The sequence below is a fragment of the Squalius cephalus genome (genome assembly GCF_949319135.1).
Source record: "Squalius cephalus genome assembly, chromosome: 8".
Lineage (NCBI taxonomy): Eukaryota > Metazoa > Chordata > Actinopteri > Cypriniformes > Leuciscidae > Squalius > Squalius cephalus.
Genome location: NC_137129.1, coordinates 3,108,064 through 3,121,044, shown reverse-complemented (window position 1 = coordinate 3,121,044; position 12,981 = coordinate 3,108,064). Strand labels below are relative to the sequence as shown.

General features: G+C 33.8%; 1 protein-coding gene across 1 annotated transcript in view; it reads right to left on the bottom strand.

Annotated features, from left to right (window-relative positions):
* Positions 1-12,981, bottom strand: part of eif3hb (eukaryotic translation initiation factor 3, subunit H, b) — an 84,888-nt gene that overhangs the window by 56,574 nt on the left and 15,333 nt on the right. Inside the window, exon 2 of the mRNA XM_079878363.1 lies at positions 7,573-7,729. Within this exon, the coding sequence (XP_079734489.1) occupies positions 7,573-7,729 (157 nt within the window). The remainder of the gene's footprint in view (positions 1-7,572; positions 7,730-12,981) is intronic.

The following is a 12,981-nucleotide window of genomic DNA, read 5'->3' as shown; positions in this document are numbered from 1 at the left end:
GTCTCTGAGTTAATGTATACTTGCACTACGCTTGAGGCTTAATACTTCTCATTTAGAATTAGAGCGAACTCAACTCTTCCCGATAAATGCATCGTAAGACATTAAAGTCAGTGGCTGATTTCAAGGTGCTCGTGTTTTTCCTTCTAACGCATTCAAAATGGACTCAAGTATTCAAGTATATATGTTTTTACTTATATATTTAGTGCAACACACTTCGGAGCAGACGGTATTACCAAAATCTTATATTATAGCATGAATCATTTTATTTCACACTGATGATAATATATACAGTTATGGATCTAAAAAATAAACAAAAATTAATAATAATAAAAACAAACAGTCATTAATACATGTTTGTTATGTACTGTATTATTAATATATTCTTATTACTATTTATTTCAATTATCATCATGTAATAATGTCTAAAAATGTATTAATAATGCTAATAACAAAACAAAATAATTAATAATAATAAATGATTGTTTTTAATGTATAAATTAGTGCTTTCAAATCAATTAATCGTGATTAAATCACATCTAACATAAAAGTGTGTTTTTATATAATATATGTATATAATATATTCATATAGTTATGGATCTAAAAAATAAACTGTTTTTAACAAAAATAAATAATAATAAAACAAACAGTCATTAATACATGTTTGTTATGTACTGTATTATTAATATATTATTATTACTATTTATTTAAATTATCATCATGTAATAATGTCTAAAAATGTATTCATAATAATGCTAATAACAAAACAAAATAATTAATAATAATAAAGAGTTATTCTGTGCTATATTATATATTATTATTAGTGCTTTCAAATCAATTAATCGTGATTAATCACATCTAACATAAAAGTGTGTGTTTATATATGTATATAATATATTAATATATATAGTTATGGATCTAAAAAATAAACTATGTTTTTAACAAAAATAAATAATAATAAAACAAACAGTCATTAATACATGTTTGTTATGTACTGTATTATTAATATATTCTTATTACTATTTATTTCAATTATCATCATGTAATAATGTCTAAAAATGTATTCATAATAATGCTAATAACAAAACAAAATAATTAATAATAATAAAGAGTTATTCTGTGCTATATTATATATTATTATTAGTGCTTTCAAATCAATTAATCGTGATTAATCACATCTAACATAAAAGTGTGTGTTTATATATGTATATAATATATTAATATATATAGTTATGGATCTAAAAAATAAACTATGTTTTTAACAAAAATAAATAATAATAAAACAAACAGTCATTAATACATGTTTGTTATTACTGTATTATTAATATATTCTTATTACTATTTATTTCAATTATCATCATGTAATAATGTCTAAAAATGTATTAATGCTAATAACAAAACAAAATAATTAATAATAATAAATGATTGTTTTTAATGTATAAATTAGTGCTTTCAAATCAATTAATCGTGATTAAATCACATCTAACATAAAAGTGTGTTTTTATATAATATATGTATATAATATATTCATATAGTTATGGATCTAAAAAATAAACTGTTTTTAACAAAAATAAATAATAATAAAACAAACAGTCATTAATACATGTTTGTTATGTACTGTATTATTAATATATTCTTATTACTATTTATTTAAATTATCATCATGTAATAATGTCTAAAAATGTATTCATAATAATGCTAATAACAAAACAAAATAATTAATAATAATAAAGAGTTATTCTGTGCTATATTATATATTATTATTAGTGCTTTCAAATCAATTAATCGTGATTAATCACATCTAACATAAAAGTGTGTGTTTATATATGTATATAATATATTAATATATATAGTTATGGATCTAAAAAATAAACTATGTTTTTAACAAAAATAAATAATAATAAAACAAACAGTCATTAATACATGTTTGTTATGTACTGTATTATTAATATATTCTTATTACTATTTATTTCAATTATCATCATGTAATAATGTCTAAAAATGTATTCATAATAATGCTAATAACAAAACAAAATAATTAATAATAATAAAGAGTTATTCTGTGCTATATTATATATTATTATTAGTGCTTTCAAATCAATTAATCGTGATTAATCACATCTAACATAAAAGTGTGTGTTTATATATGTATATAATATATTAATATATATAGTTATGGATCTAAAAAATAAACTATGTTTTTAACAAAAATAAATAATAATAAAACAAACAGTCATTAATACATGTTTGTTATTACTGTATTATTAATATATTCTTATTACTATTTATTTAAATTATCATCATGTAATAATGTCTAAAAATGTATTAATAATAATGCTAATAACAAAACAAAATAATTAATAATAATAAATTGTTATTCTGTGTTATATTATATATTATTATTAGTGCTTTCAAATCAATTAATCGTGATTAATCACATCTAACATAAAAGTGTGTGTTTATATAATATATTACTTGTGATTAATCGGTTTGACAGCACTAATTATTATTAATAACAATATTTTATGTAGCACTGCATTTTTTCTAGTGAATAATTAAACAACAAAATGTTTTATTATTATTATTATTATAAGTTACTAGTAGAATTATATATATTCCTACTTATAATAATAATCATATATTAGATTAATAAATAAATATATCACATAGTCATCTAGTATTGCACATTTTTTTAATTCTAATGACTAACATACTTTAATAAACACATTCTAAACTTCATTGACAAACCAAAAAGGCAAGAGTCATCATGAGAGATTAATTTTAAGTGGCACGGTTTTGACTATATCTATTTTTTGCTTTAATTTTGACTTAATTTAGTATATTTATATCACGGCATGGATATCTCACAGTATGAACAGCAACTTTTTCTACCCCTGCGGTATTTATGGTCCTTTCACCCAGCCCTATTTTGGTGTCCCACAAAACAACACCGTAGTCAATTTTGGTTCCTTTGCTGCCTCCATTTCAGAGCCTCTACAGCCCATTACACTTTTAATAATCCAACCCTGCCTCATTCTCCCTCGCATGAGGCACGACACATCTCACTGGCCAACACCTGTGATCTCGCAGGCCGTAAAACCCACTAAACAACTCTCGCTCTGTGCTGAAACCAGACCGCTCTCATTCTCCCTTCTCTCGCGGCGTTCTGGCTAGCGCTCTCTGGAGAAACCCTATAAAAGCTGAGCCGCAAACCTTTACGCCGATACAGGTTTCTGTTGAATTACACAGCAATTTACTCTGTCGTTTACTAGCGCGACTATCGGCGATGGTGTCTTTCTGCCTTAGTGATCACAGACCTAAATAAGATACGCCGGTGTTTTGCCAGATGAGAAGTTTATTCTATGTATCATCTTTTTCATTTTACTCCAATTAATTTTATAACTGTATCATTTATCTCTTTTAAAGGGGTGGTTGATTATGATTTGACTTTTCTAACTTTAGTTAGTGTGTAATGTTGCTGTTTGAGCATAAACAACATCTGCAAAGTTACGACGCTCAAAGTTTAAAGCAAAGGGAGATATTTGCTTTTAAAGAAATCACTTTTTTAAGGACTACAACAAACGGCTGGTAGAGACTACACGAGCTTCCTCCCGGGTTAGTGACATCACCAACCCTAAAATTTACATAAACCCCGCCCCCGGAACACGATTTATAGATTATCAAGACAGAATATGCTAATCAATGACTAGAAGATAACTACACATAAGCTACATAAATTCATCAACTAACCATTCAGAAATGTGCTGTTGCTTCTACATGTTGTCACTTCTTCTTGAGTCTCTCCATCATTGTCTGACTCCGGTTTGAACATAAAAGGCTGAAAGTGTTTGAAATGTTCACTGCGTGTGTGTGTGTGAGGTAAAAGAACACGAGCTCTTGAAGCTCCGCCCCCTGTGCCGGGAGCAGCAGCTCATTTGCATTTAAAGGAACAGACACAAAAACAGTGTGTTTTTGCTCACCCTCAAAAAGTGACGACTTTAACATGCTATATACAAATATCTGTGGGGTATTTTGAGCTAAAACTTCACATACACACTCTGGGGACATCAGAGACTTAATTTACATCTTGTGAAAAGGGCATTATATTTCACTTGCTTTTATTTTGTGCTTATTTTCTATGCAAAGCACTTTGAATTGCCATAGTGTGATATTTTAATTCCTTTCTATGTAAAGCATTTTGAATAACTGTTTTAATTTTCCTTGCTTTTATTTTGTGATTATTTTTATTCCTTATGTAAAGCACTTTGAATAGACATAGTGTATGAAATGTGCTATATAAATAAACTTACCTTGGCTTACCTTGACAAAATACAAAAGCTTACACTTGTAGAAAGAAAAAGAAAAGAAGCTGAGCCCCAAGCCTTTACTCCGATACAGGTTTCTGTTGAATTACACAGCAATTTACTCTGCCGTTTACAAGCGCAACTATCGGCGATGACGTTTTTCTGCCTTAGTGATCACAGACGAGCTGGCAGGCCAGACACATTGGTGTGATAAAATACAAAAGCTTACACTTGTAGAGGAGTTTAATGTGCGATGAAACGCAAGGACGAGAGATAAAAGTGAAATTTCCCTGGTGTAACTGAAATAAATGTCGCTTAATTTCGATCTTGTGTGCAAAACTGTGGGGTGGTGTGGCGCAATGGATAAGACACATGCCTTTGGTGTGAGAGACCTGGGTTCGAATCCACTGTGAGACACCAATGTGTCCCTGAGCAAGACACTTAACCCCTAGTTGCTCCAGAGGCGTGCGACCTCTGACATATATAGCAATTGTAAGTCGCTTTGGATAAAAGCGTCAGCTAAATGAATAAATGTAAATGTAAAATGTAAAACTGCATTAAACAATAATAAATAAAACAATATATCATACTTTTATAGTTGGTTAAACACCAATTTGAATAACAGCATCATCTTCCATTTGTATATGACAGGCCCTTAAGCAACAACTGAAAATCTGCAGTCAGATACAAACGGCCCACATTCAAACACTGTGGCTAATTGGACAATGCAGATTAGCAGATAAAAATACAGGGCTACAAACACAACTGTTCGGGGTTCAGATCTTGTTATGATGGTTTATACATCTAGTTATCCATCTACCTACTTTCTGTGTGTTCAGGCATACTGATAAATGCAATGAATGAGAGGAAGAAAAGTGCTAAAGGTGTTTCTAACCAAATGGCTGCTTATAAAATCAGAAAGTTGTTGACAGTCTTATCAGACACAATTTAAGGCAGAATGATCTACATTGAACTGGAATGACAGGATCACTATCTAGCAGTGAACGCATTAATAGTATTCCCAGGACTCTTATTTGTGTATCTGCACTCCATCAGTACTTAATGTACCACATCTCAACACCCATGTCACTAAATCATTGGTTTTCTCCCCAAAAGCTGCTTATAATATTATTTCAATATTTCTTCAGGGAGCCAAAAATATATTCATTTTATTTCTGAGAAAGTCAACTGAGTGGCATCAGTTTTGATGGGTATTACTATGATACAATAGGAGCTTTCGCACCGGAGGAACATTTTCATACTCACTAAACAGTGAGGAAAATAAGTATTTGAACACCCTGCTATTTTGCAAGTTCTCCCACTTGGAAATCATGGAGGGGTCTGAAATTGTCATCGTAGGTGCATGTCCACTGTGAGAGACATAATCTAAAAAAAAAAAAATCCAGAAATCACAATATATGATTTTTTTACTATTTATTTGTATGATACAGCTGCAAATAAGTATTTGAACACCTGTCTATCAGCTAGAATTCTGACCCTCAAAGACCTGTTAGTCTGCCTTTAAAATGTCCATCTCCACTCCATTTATTATCCTACATTAGATGCACCTGTTTGAGGTCGTTAGCTGCATAAAGACACCTGTCCACCCCATACAATCAGTAATAATCCAACTACTAACATGGCCAAGACCAAAGAGCTGTCCAAAGACACTAGAGACAAAATTGTACACCTCCACAAGGCTGGAAAGGGCTACGGGGAAATTGGCAAGCAAAGGCTACTGTACCAAATATTAACATTGATTTGCTCAGGTGTTCAAATACTTATTTGCAGCTGTATCATACAAATAAATAGTTAAAAAATCATACATTGTGATTTCTGGATTTTTTTTTTTAGATTATGTCTCTCACAGTGGACATGCACCTACGATGACAATTTCAGACCCCTCCATGATTTCCAAGTGGGAGAACTTGCAAAATAGCAGGGTGTTCAAATACTTATTTTCCTCACTGTAACTATTGGCGGAAGTACCCGCTTTTTGCTGTGTTCGCACTGCAGGAACTAGGAATGATTTTAGTTATAGGAACACCTTTTGGAGTAGCTCAAACTAGCACAATTTAGGCTACATTTATGAACGGAATTGTGAAACACCAGCACCTGCCATTTTTAAAAAGCCATGTAAACACACAGTTTACATTAGGGCTGCTCGATTATGGCAAAAATCATTATAATTTTATTTTTGGTCAATATTATATCAATCACGATAATTTAACATGATTATTGCTGAGCGATATGATATATGAGTCTCCATTGACAAAATGTAAAAATTCAGTTCTCAGGGGACCGCCCTGGTGGTTAGTTCCTATAACTGAGTACTTGAGATCGACCGATATTGATTTTTTTTATTACCGATACCAATTATTTGCGTTTATGTGCCCGATAACCGATATACAGAACCGATATTTATTCAACGTTTTATTTCTGTAGCGCCATTTACCGGTGAATCCGATATTACAAAACCGACACCCGATTATGGGAAAATGCTTAAATATCGGGAAAAATATCGGTAAAACCGATTATCGGTCGATCCCTACTGAGTTCCTATAAATAACCAAGATGATGCTAAATTTGATCCACGAATAAAATTCTATTTGAAAGGGATACTTCAACGATTTGCATTAAGCTTTGTTTTATATATATATCGCATGTCTTCAACCCGCCCATAGGGGGATCTCATGATAAAACGGCGTCTTTTCAGTTTCGAGTCGACTAGTAGCCTAGCTGTATCATTTCTCCCGACACTGCCCTCTGTAACCGGTAGGCGTGGCTTGGGAGTGGCCTCGTAGAGCAGCAAAGCAAGTGCATTCTGGGAGTTGTAGTCTTTCATCCACATGAGCCAAAAATACACTTTCTGGCTTTTCTCAGTCTAGAAGGCACCAACTTCTAAAATTATTTCACATTTCTACTACATAAATGACCCAATTTAAATACACATTCATCTTTCCAGCGGTGAAATATCCCTTTAAGCAACAATATTATTTCTGTGGTGCCATTTATCGGTGAACTTACCACTTACCACTTACATATCGGGAAAAATATCGGTAAAAACGATTATCGGTCGATCTCTACTGAGTTCCTATAACTACCCAGTGCGAAAGAACCAATATGATGCTAAATTTGATCCATGAATAAAATTCTATTTTAAGCAACAATACTGATGGCAGATGTCTTACTTTAATAATTGTAACTCAAATGTCATTTAGAAATAAATCCTGTCTGAATAGTGCAAAGAAGCACAGCTTTAATCCCTTACCTTCATCAAAGTCGGCATCGTCCTCTGTGTGTTGAGGGAAAGGGAAGCAGTTTGTGATCTCGAGCCGGTCCTCCACCACCAGCCCCAGCAACACACCCTGCACCACCTCACTGCCCTGACCCTCCTCCTGGTAATGCTTGATGATCTTCATCACCACCTGGAACACAACACACACACATGCTGGAAGATCCACTAACACACACTTCTTGAGGCTAGTCAAGTCAAGTCACATTTATTTATATAGCGCTTTTTACAATACAGAGTGTTTCAAAGCAGCTTTACAGTGATAACAGGAAAATATTGCAACAAAGTTTGTTTCCAGAAGAAAATACCGTCACAGTCCAGCTTAAGTAAGTTCAGTGATGGTTCATTTTTGTTGTAAAAAAGTTATTAATTTAGTTAATTTATATATATATATATATAAACGGAATCACATTTCATACTTCTCATACTTCTAGGTATTTATTCATATGCTGACTGTAAAGGGGGTCGCACACCGGACGAGAAGCGTAGCGCATCGCGTCGCGTCTAGGACAACTCGAGGTATCGCACACCGGACGCGCACTTTCTCAGTTTATGGCCAACAATATTGTTATGTTTAAGGACATTATGGAACTAAGATAATGTCTGTACTATGTTATGATTGTACTGTACAATTAAATACAATCATTGCTAAGTCTGCAGTCTGAACACTTTACCTCAGAGCGTCCGTTAACTGAAGGAATTGAGAATATCACCTGAGAATCCGATAACATCAGCAGTTTTCATCCACGCAGCTGATCTCTGTAAATGAATGTAAAACTAAATGTATATTGCAGCACAGGGTGAAGTCAGTATACATTAACGAGGATTTGAGACAAATAAATGTAAATTTAATATAAAACTATGTAAATGGCGCTCTGTGGCGCGGCAGGATTTTGAACAAGGTCCTGAGCCGTAGCTGGGCGTCGCAGACAGACGCCGAATGGCACCGCCGGTGTGTGTACACTCATAGAGAATAATGTGTTTGAATTTTAAAGACATGGCGCGGCGCTTCTTGTCCGGTGTGCGACCCCCTTAACGGTCACCAGGTGGAGTGCCCTTGAAAGCCACCAGAGGGCACTCCACAACAGACTACTGTCATTCCCTCACAAACTACATCTCCCAAATTCTCTGCCTGGACTCATTAGCACTTATTGTTTTCACCTGTCTCTCATCTTCTTGTTTGCTCACCCTATACAAGCCTGATTCTTTCTGTCATTCCTTGCGAAGTCTTGTTTAGTGTTACACTGCAATTCTGTGCATTCTCCCTGGTTTCATGTCTCTTGGTTTCGGGATTTCTTGTCTGTTCCATGTATTACTCTTTTGCCCGTGTTCCCTGCCTTGTTGTGCTTGTTTGTATGGACTTGCCTGCCTGTGTTTGACCTCGCCTGTCCTTTGGATTACGTCTTGGGATTATCCTGTTCAATAAATACTGCATTTGGATCCTCAACCTTCGTGTCTCAGAGCAGTTCGTGACATTGACGTTGAACATTGAACATTCCTAAACCCTGGGTTAACCTTCATATTAGCATATTTGCAGTGTCAGTGATTGGACAAACGTAGAATGCGACCAGGGGCCAGTTGCATAAACATAGGCATTATGTTAAAGGGCACCTATTATGCCCCTTTTTACAAGATGTAATATTGGTCTTGGGTGTCCCCAGAATGTATTTGTGAAGTTTCAGCACAAAATACCCCAGTTAATTTATTATAACCATTTGAAAATGTCATTTTTGGGGCCTGTTTTAAAAAGAGCTGTTTTGGTGTGTACCACTTTAAATGTAAATGAGCTGCATATCCCCGCCCTGCAGGACCCAGATGATGAAGAGAGTCCGGCACAGAATAAACACGAATGAGAATGGACTAAACGTCTCGGAATGGTTATTTGATACATTTATGTACTTACAAAGTTTTAATCGCGTCCCCTTTGCAATTATGGATGTGCAACACACACACACACACGAATTGTGATAACGTTCGCACAATTTTTGGAAACTACACACACACAAATACTGTGATAACGTTTGCTAAGTACAAACGATTTTTTTTTCTTCTTAAGTACAAACGAAATTATATTTATGCGAGGGGTGCTGTTGCGTCATGTTGACATTACTTGTCGTACAGGTGCTTATGTGGCAAATGTGAGAAGATGGCTATACAGAACCAGAAAACATATGCTGCAGGGAGATAGACGTTTATATACTGTCTATGGAGATAGAGCAGACCTTAATTTATTTACATTTGTAATTGCTGCAAAAAATTATACGTGACATAAAACTGGCTGACGTTGTTTGTTGAGACCGTTGAGACATCCTATGACGACGACAATAAATAGCTTTAGACGCATTTGTTGTTAAACTACACTGTAAAAAATTTCTAACCCTCCCAAATCAAAAATTTCAAGTGACCGATAACATCTAATTTTTTCACTTGGCCCAAGTGAAATTCTGTAAATTATAAAATTAAATTCACAGATTTTCACTTGGGCCAATTGAAATTTACAGAATTTCACTTGGGCCAATTGAAAAATTTAGATGTTATTGGTCACTTGAAATTTTTGATTTGGGAGGGTTAGAAATTTTTTACAGTGTGGCTGACATCGATTGAAATGACTATTTGCTCAAAAATCATAAAATACACTTACTTCTTCTGGAGGTGACGTTGGATCACGAACAGTAGGCAACGATCCACACTTGAGGATTAACTTTAACCCTCGTTCACTAAACAGTCAGTCAGAAAATGATTCGCGCAAACATAAACGTATTTAGGAAGTTTAAGTGGCGCCTTTTCTTCATAAATAAAATCCATCCGCTGCGTTTTCAGTAGCTCTGATGTCAGTGAAGACTATGTCCATTCTTACATCCCACAACAGAACACCTAACGTTACTCTTCTTAGGAGACATTACCGTTGTCGTTGATGGTGTACAGATCACCGAGGGCGGGGTCTATGCCAAAACCAGATTGTCAATCAAACCACGTAGGTGGGGCTTAGCGCAATTCTACGTCACAGTGAGAGTAATCTTAGAACAGGGTGTTCTGAGACAGTGCTTGTGATTTATTGAGATAGTAAACAAACTACTGGGTGGATTTTTATCATTCTAGGGTGGTTTTGTTCACACAATGCCAACACACATTTATGTTCTAACACCGTGTAAAAGTGAATTTTGCATAATAGGTGCCCTTTAAAACTGCATTTCAAGAACTAGTATGATCAACTAGCAGTTAGTTAGGGGTAATCAGTCTTACTGTTCGGTATCAAATTACACTTGGATGACTAACTTAGCAGTTTGTGCAACTAGGTATTGCTGTTTACATAAACGCTCTGCCATTGCACAACCTCATTTTATGTAATCGCAGACTGTACTATATCAAGTTTATACTGTAAGAATGAAACAGAAAACAAGACCACTGCAGTGAAGAAGAGACTGTCACCATTTGACATTTTTCCCCTCAAACACTGAAATAACTGTTTATTACATGCATTTCCGTGACTGTTCAAACAAAGCATTGATTATTACTGGCTGTCTGTTGCTATTGCTAAGCATCTTCCAACAATGCATCGTTTTACACTGCACAAGTTTGGCACCGCAATGCAGGGATGTAAATATCAGTGACAAAGTGGTACATAAAATAGGATGTTTGCCCTTCGCAAAACACACTGAAAGATTTTATACTGCAAGTAAACAGCCAGATATACACATGTATATTAATCAAATTCATTGTGGTTTTAGGTTATTAATTTATTTATTATTTAACATGACAAATAGCAATAAATAAAGAGTTAGTATCCAGACATTTGACTGGAAGTGTGCTGTGCTGCTTATATATCATGTGTATAGTCTGAATAGTCCATTGGAAAGCATGGTCTGGAGTAGAAATGATAAAGGGGAGGACAGTTGAAGGGATTCCTGGAAATGTGATGAAAGGAATATGGTAGCAGGTGGATTTGGGACTAAATAAAGCTTAATCTTTAAGCCGTAAACTTTAATACAGATCATAACCGTTTGGAATTAGAAATGTGCCCTATAGATAACAGATGAGGACAGATAGAGAATGGGAAAACGCGAGTGGGGCAGCAGTAATAACAGTGGATGAAATAGCACAGGTGAAGAGAAAAGCATCCCACACGGCTGCGATAAGCTCAATGGCAGAATGAAGCTCGCGTTTTTATAGAAAAATCTAATTCATCTTCAGCCGAGCACAGCAGGGGCTTGAATCTGTCGACAAAGCAGTATCGATCCCCGAGTGCAGGACGCCTGGCATCTAGCGCAATAATAGATTTTCAGTTGTGACCACCAAGCAGGCGCAACCTTATTTAAATCCTAACAACAACAACAAAAAATGTCTCATGTTAAACCCTCAAAGGTTTCAAATAAAAATAGGTGAGAGATACACTGATAAACTTGCGCATCGTGTTCATTGGACCAGCGCTGAAAGGTCAGTGGGGCCCAAAAGGAAAGACATGGTTAACAAGATCCTGGTTCAGAAACCTTTGACTGTGCTTAAATCTCCTAATGCTTAACCAGGATTATGGAACCAATATGGGGTGGAAAAAATCAATACAACACACCATCCATTCATCTTCAAAGCCTGACCTTCATCGAGAGCCTGTGCTTGGAAGCAATTTCTGAGAGTTAAAAAGACTTACAACCAGAATCTACAGTTCTCATAGTGGAAGATCCCTAATTCCTTCCTGTCATTCACGAGGCAGGGTCCGAAATTACTTGGATAATCACATTTCCAGAACTGAATTTTTTTTTTTTCCCAAACACAGGGTAGAATAGAATAGAGATATAAAATAAAGATAAAATAAAAAGAGCATAGGATAGAATAAAAGAGGATAAAATAAACTAGAATTAATTAATTAAATAAATAAATAAATAAAATAGAATTATAAATAATAGATAAAAAAAAGAAAGAATAAAATAAAACAAAAAAACAAAACAAAACAAAATTCAATTAAATTAAATAAACTAAGTATGTAAAATAAAATAAAATAAAAAGAGCATAGGATAGACTAAAAGAGGAAACAATAAACTAGAATTAATTAATTAATTAATTAAATTATAAATAATAGATAAAATAAAAAGAGCATAGGATACAATAAAAGAGGATAAAATAAACTAGAATTAATTAATTCATTCATTCATTCAGTCATTAATTAGATTATAAATAATAGATAAAAAGAAACTAGAATAAAATAAAACAAAAAATAAAACAAAACAAAATTCAATTCAATTAAATAAACTAAGTAAAGTAAAGTAAAATAAAATTAAATATGCCTATGCCTGGTTATGGGGTTCGGGAGTGGCGGTACTCTACGGACCACACATTTTACGAAGATAATATGATATTATTATAAGATATTAGTCAATGACGCTCAGGATT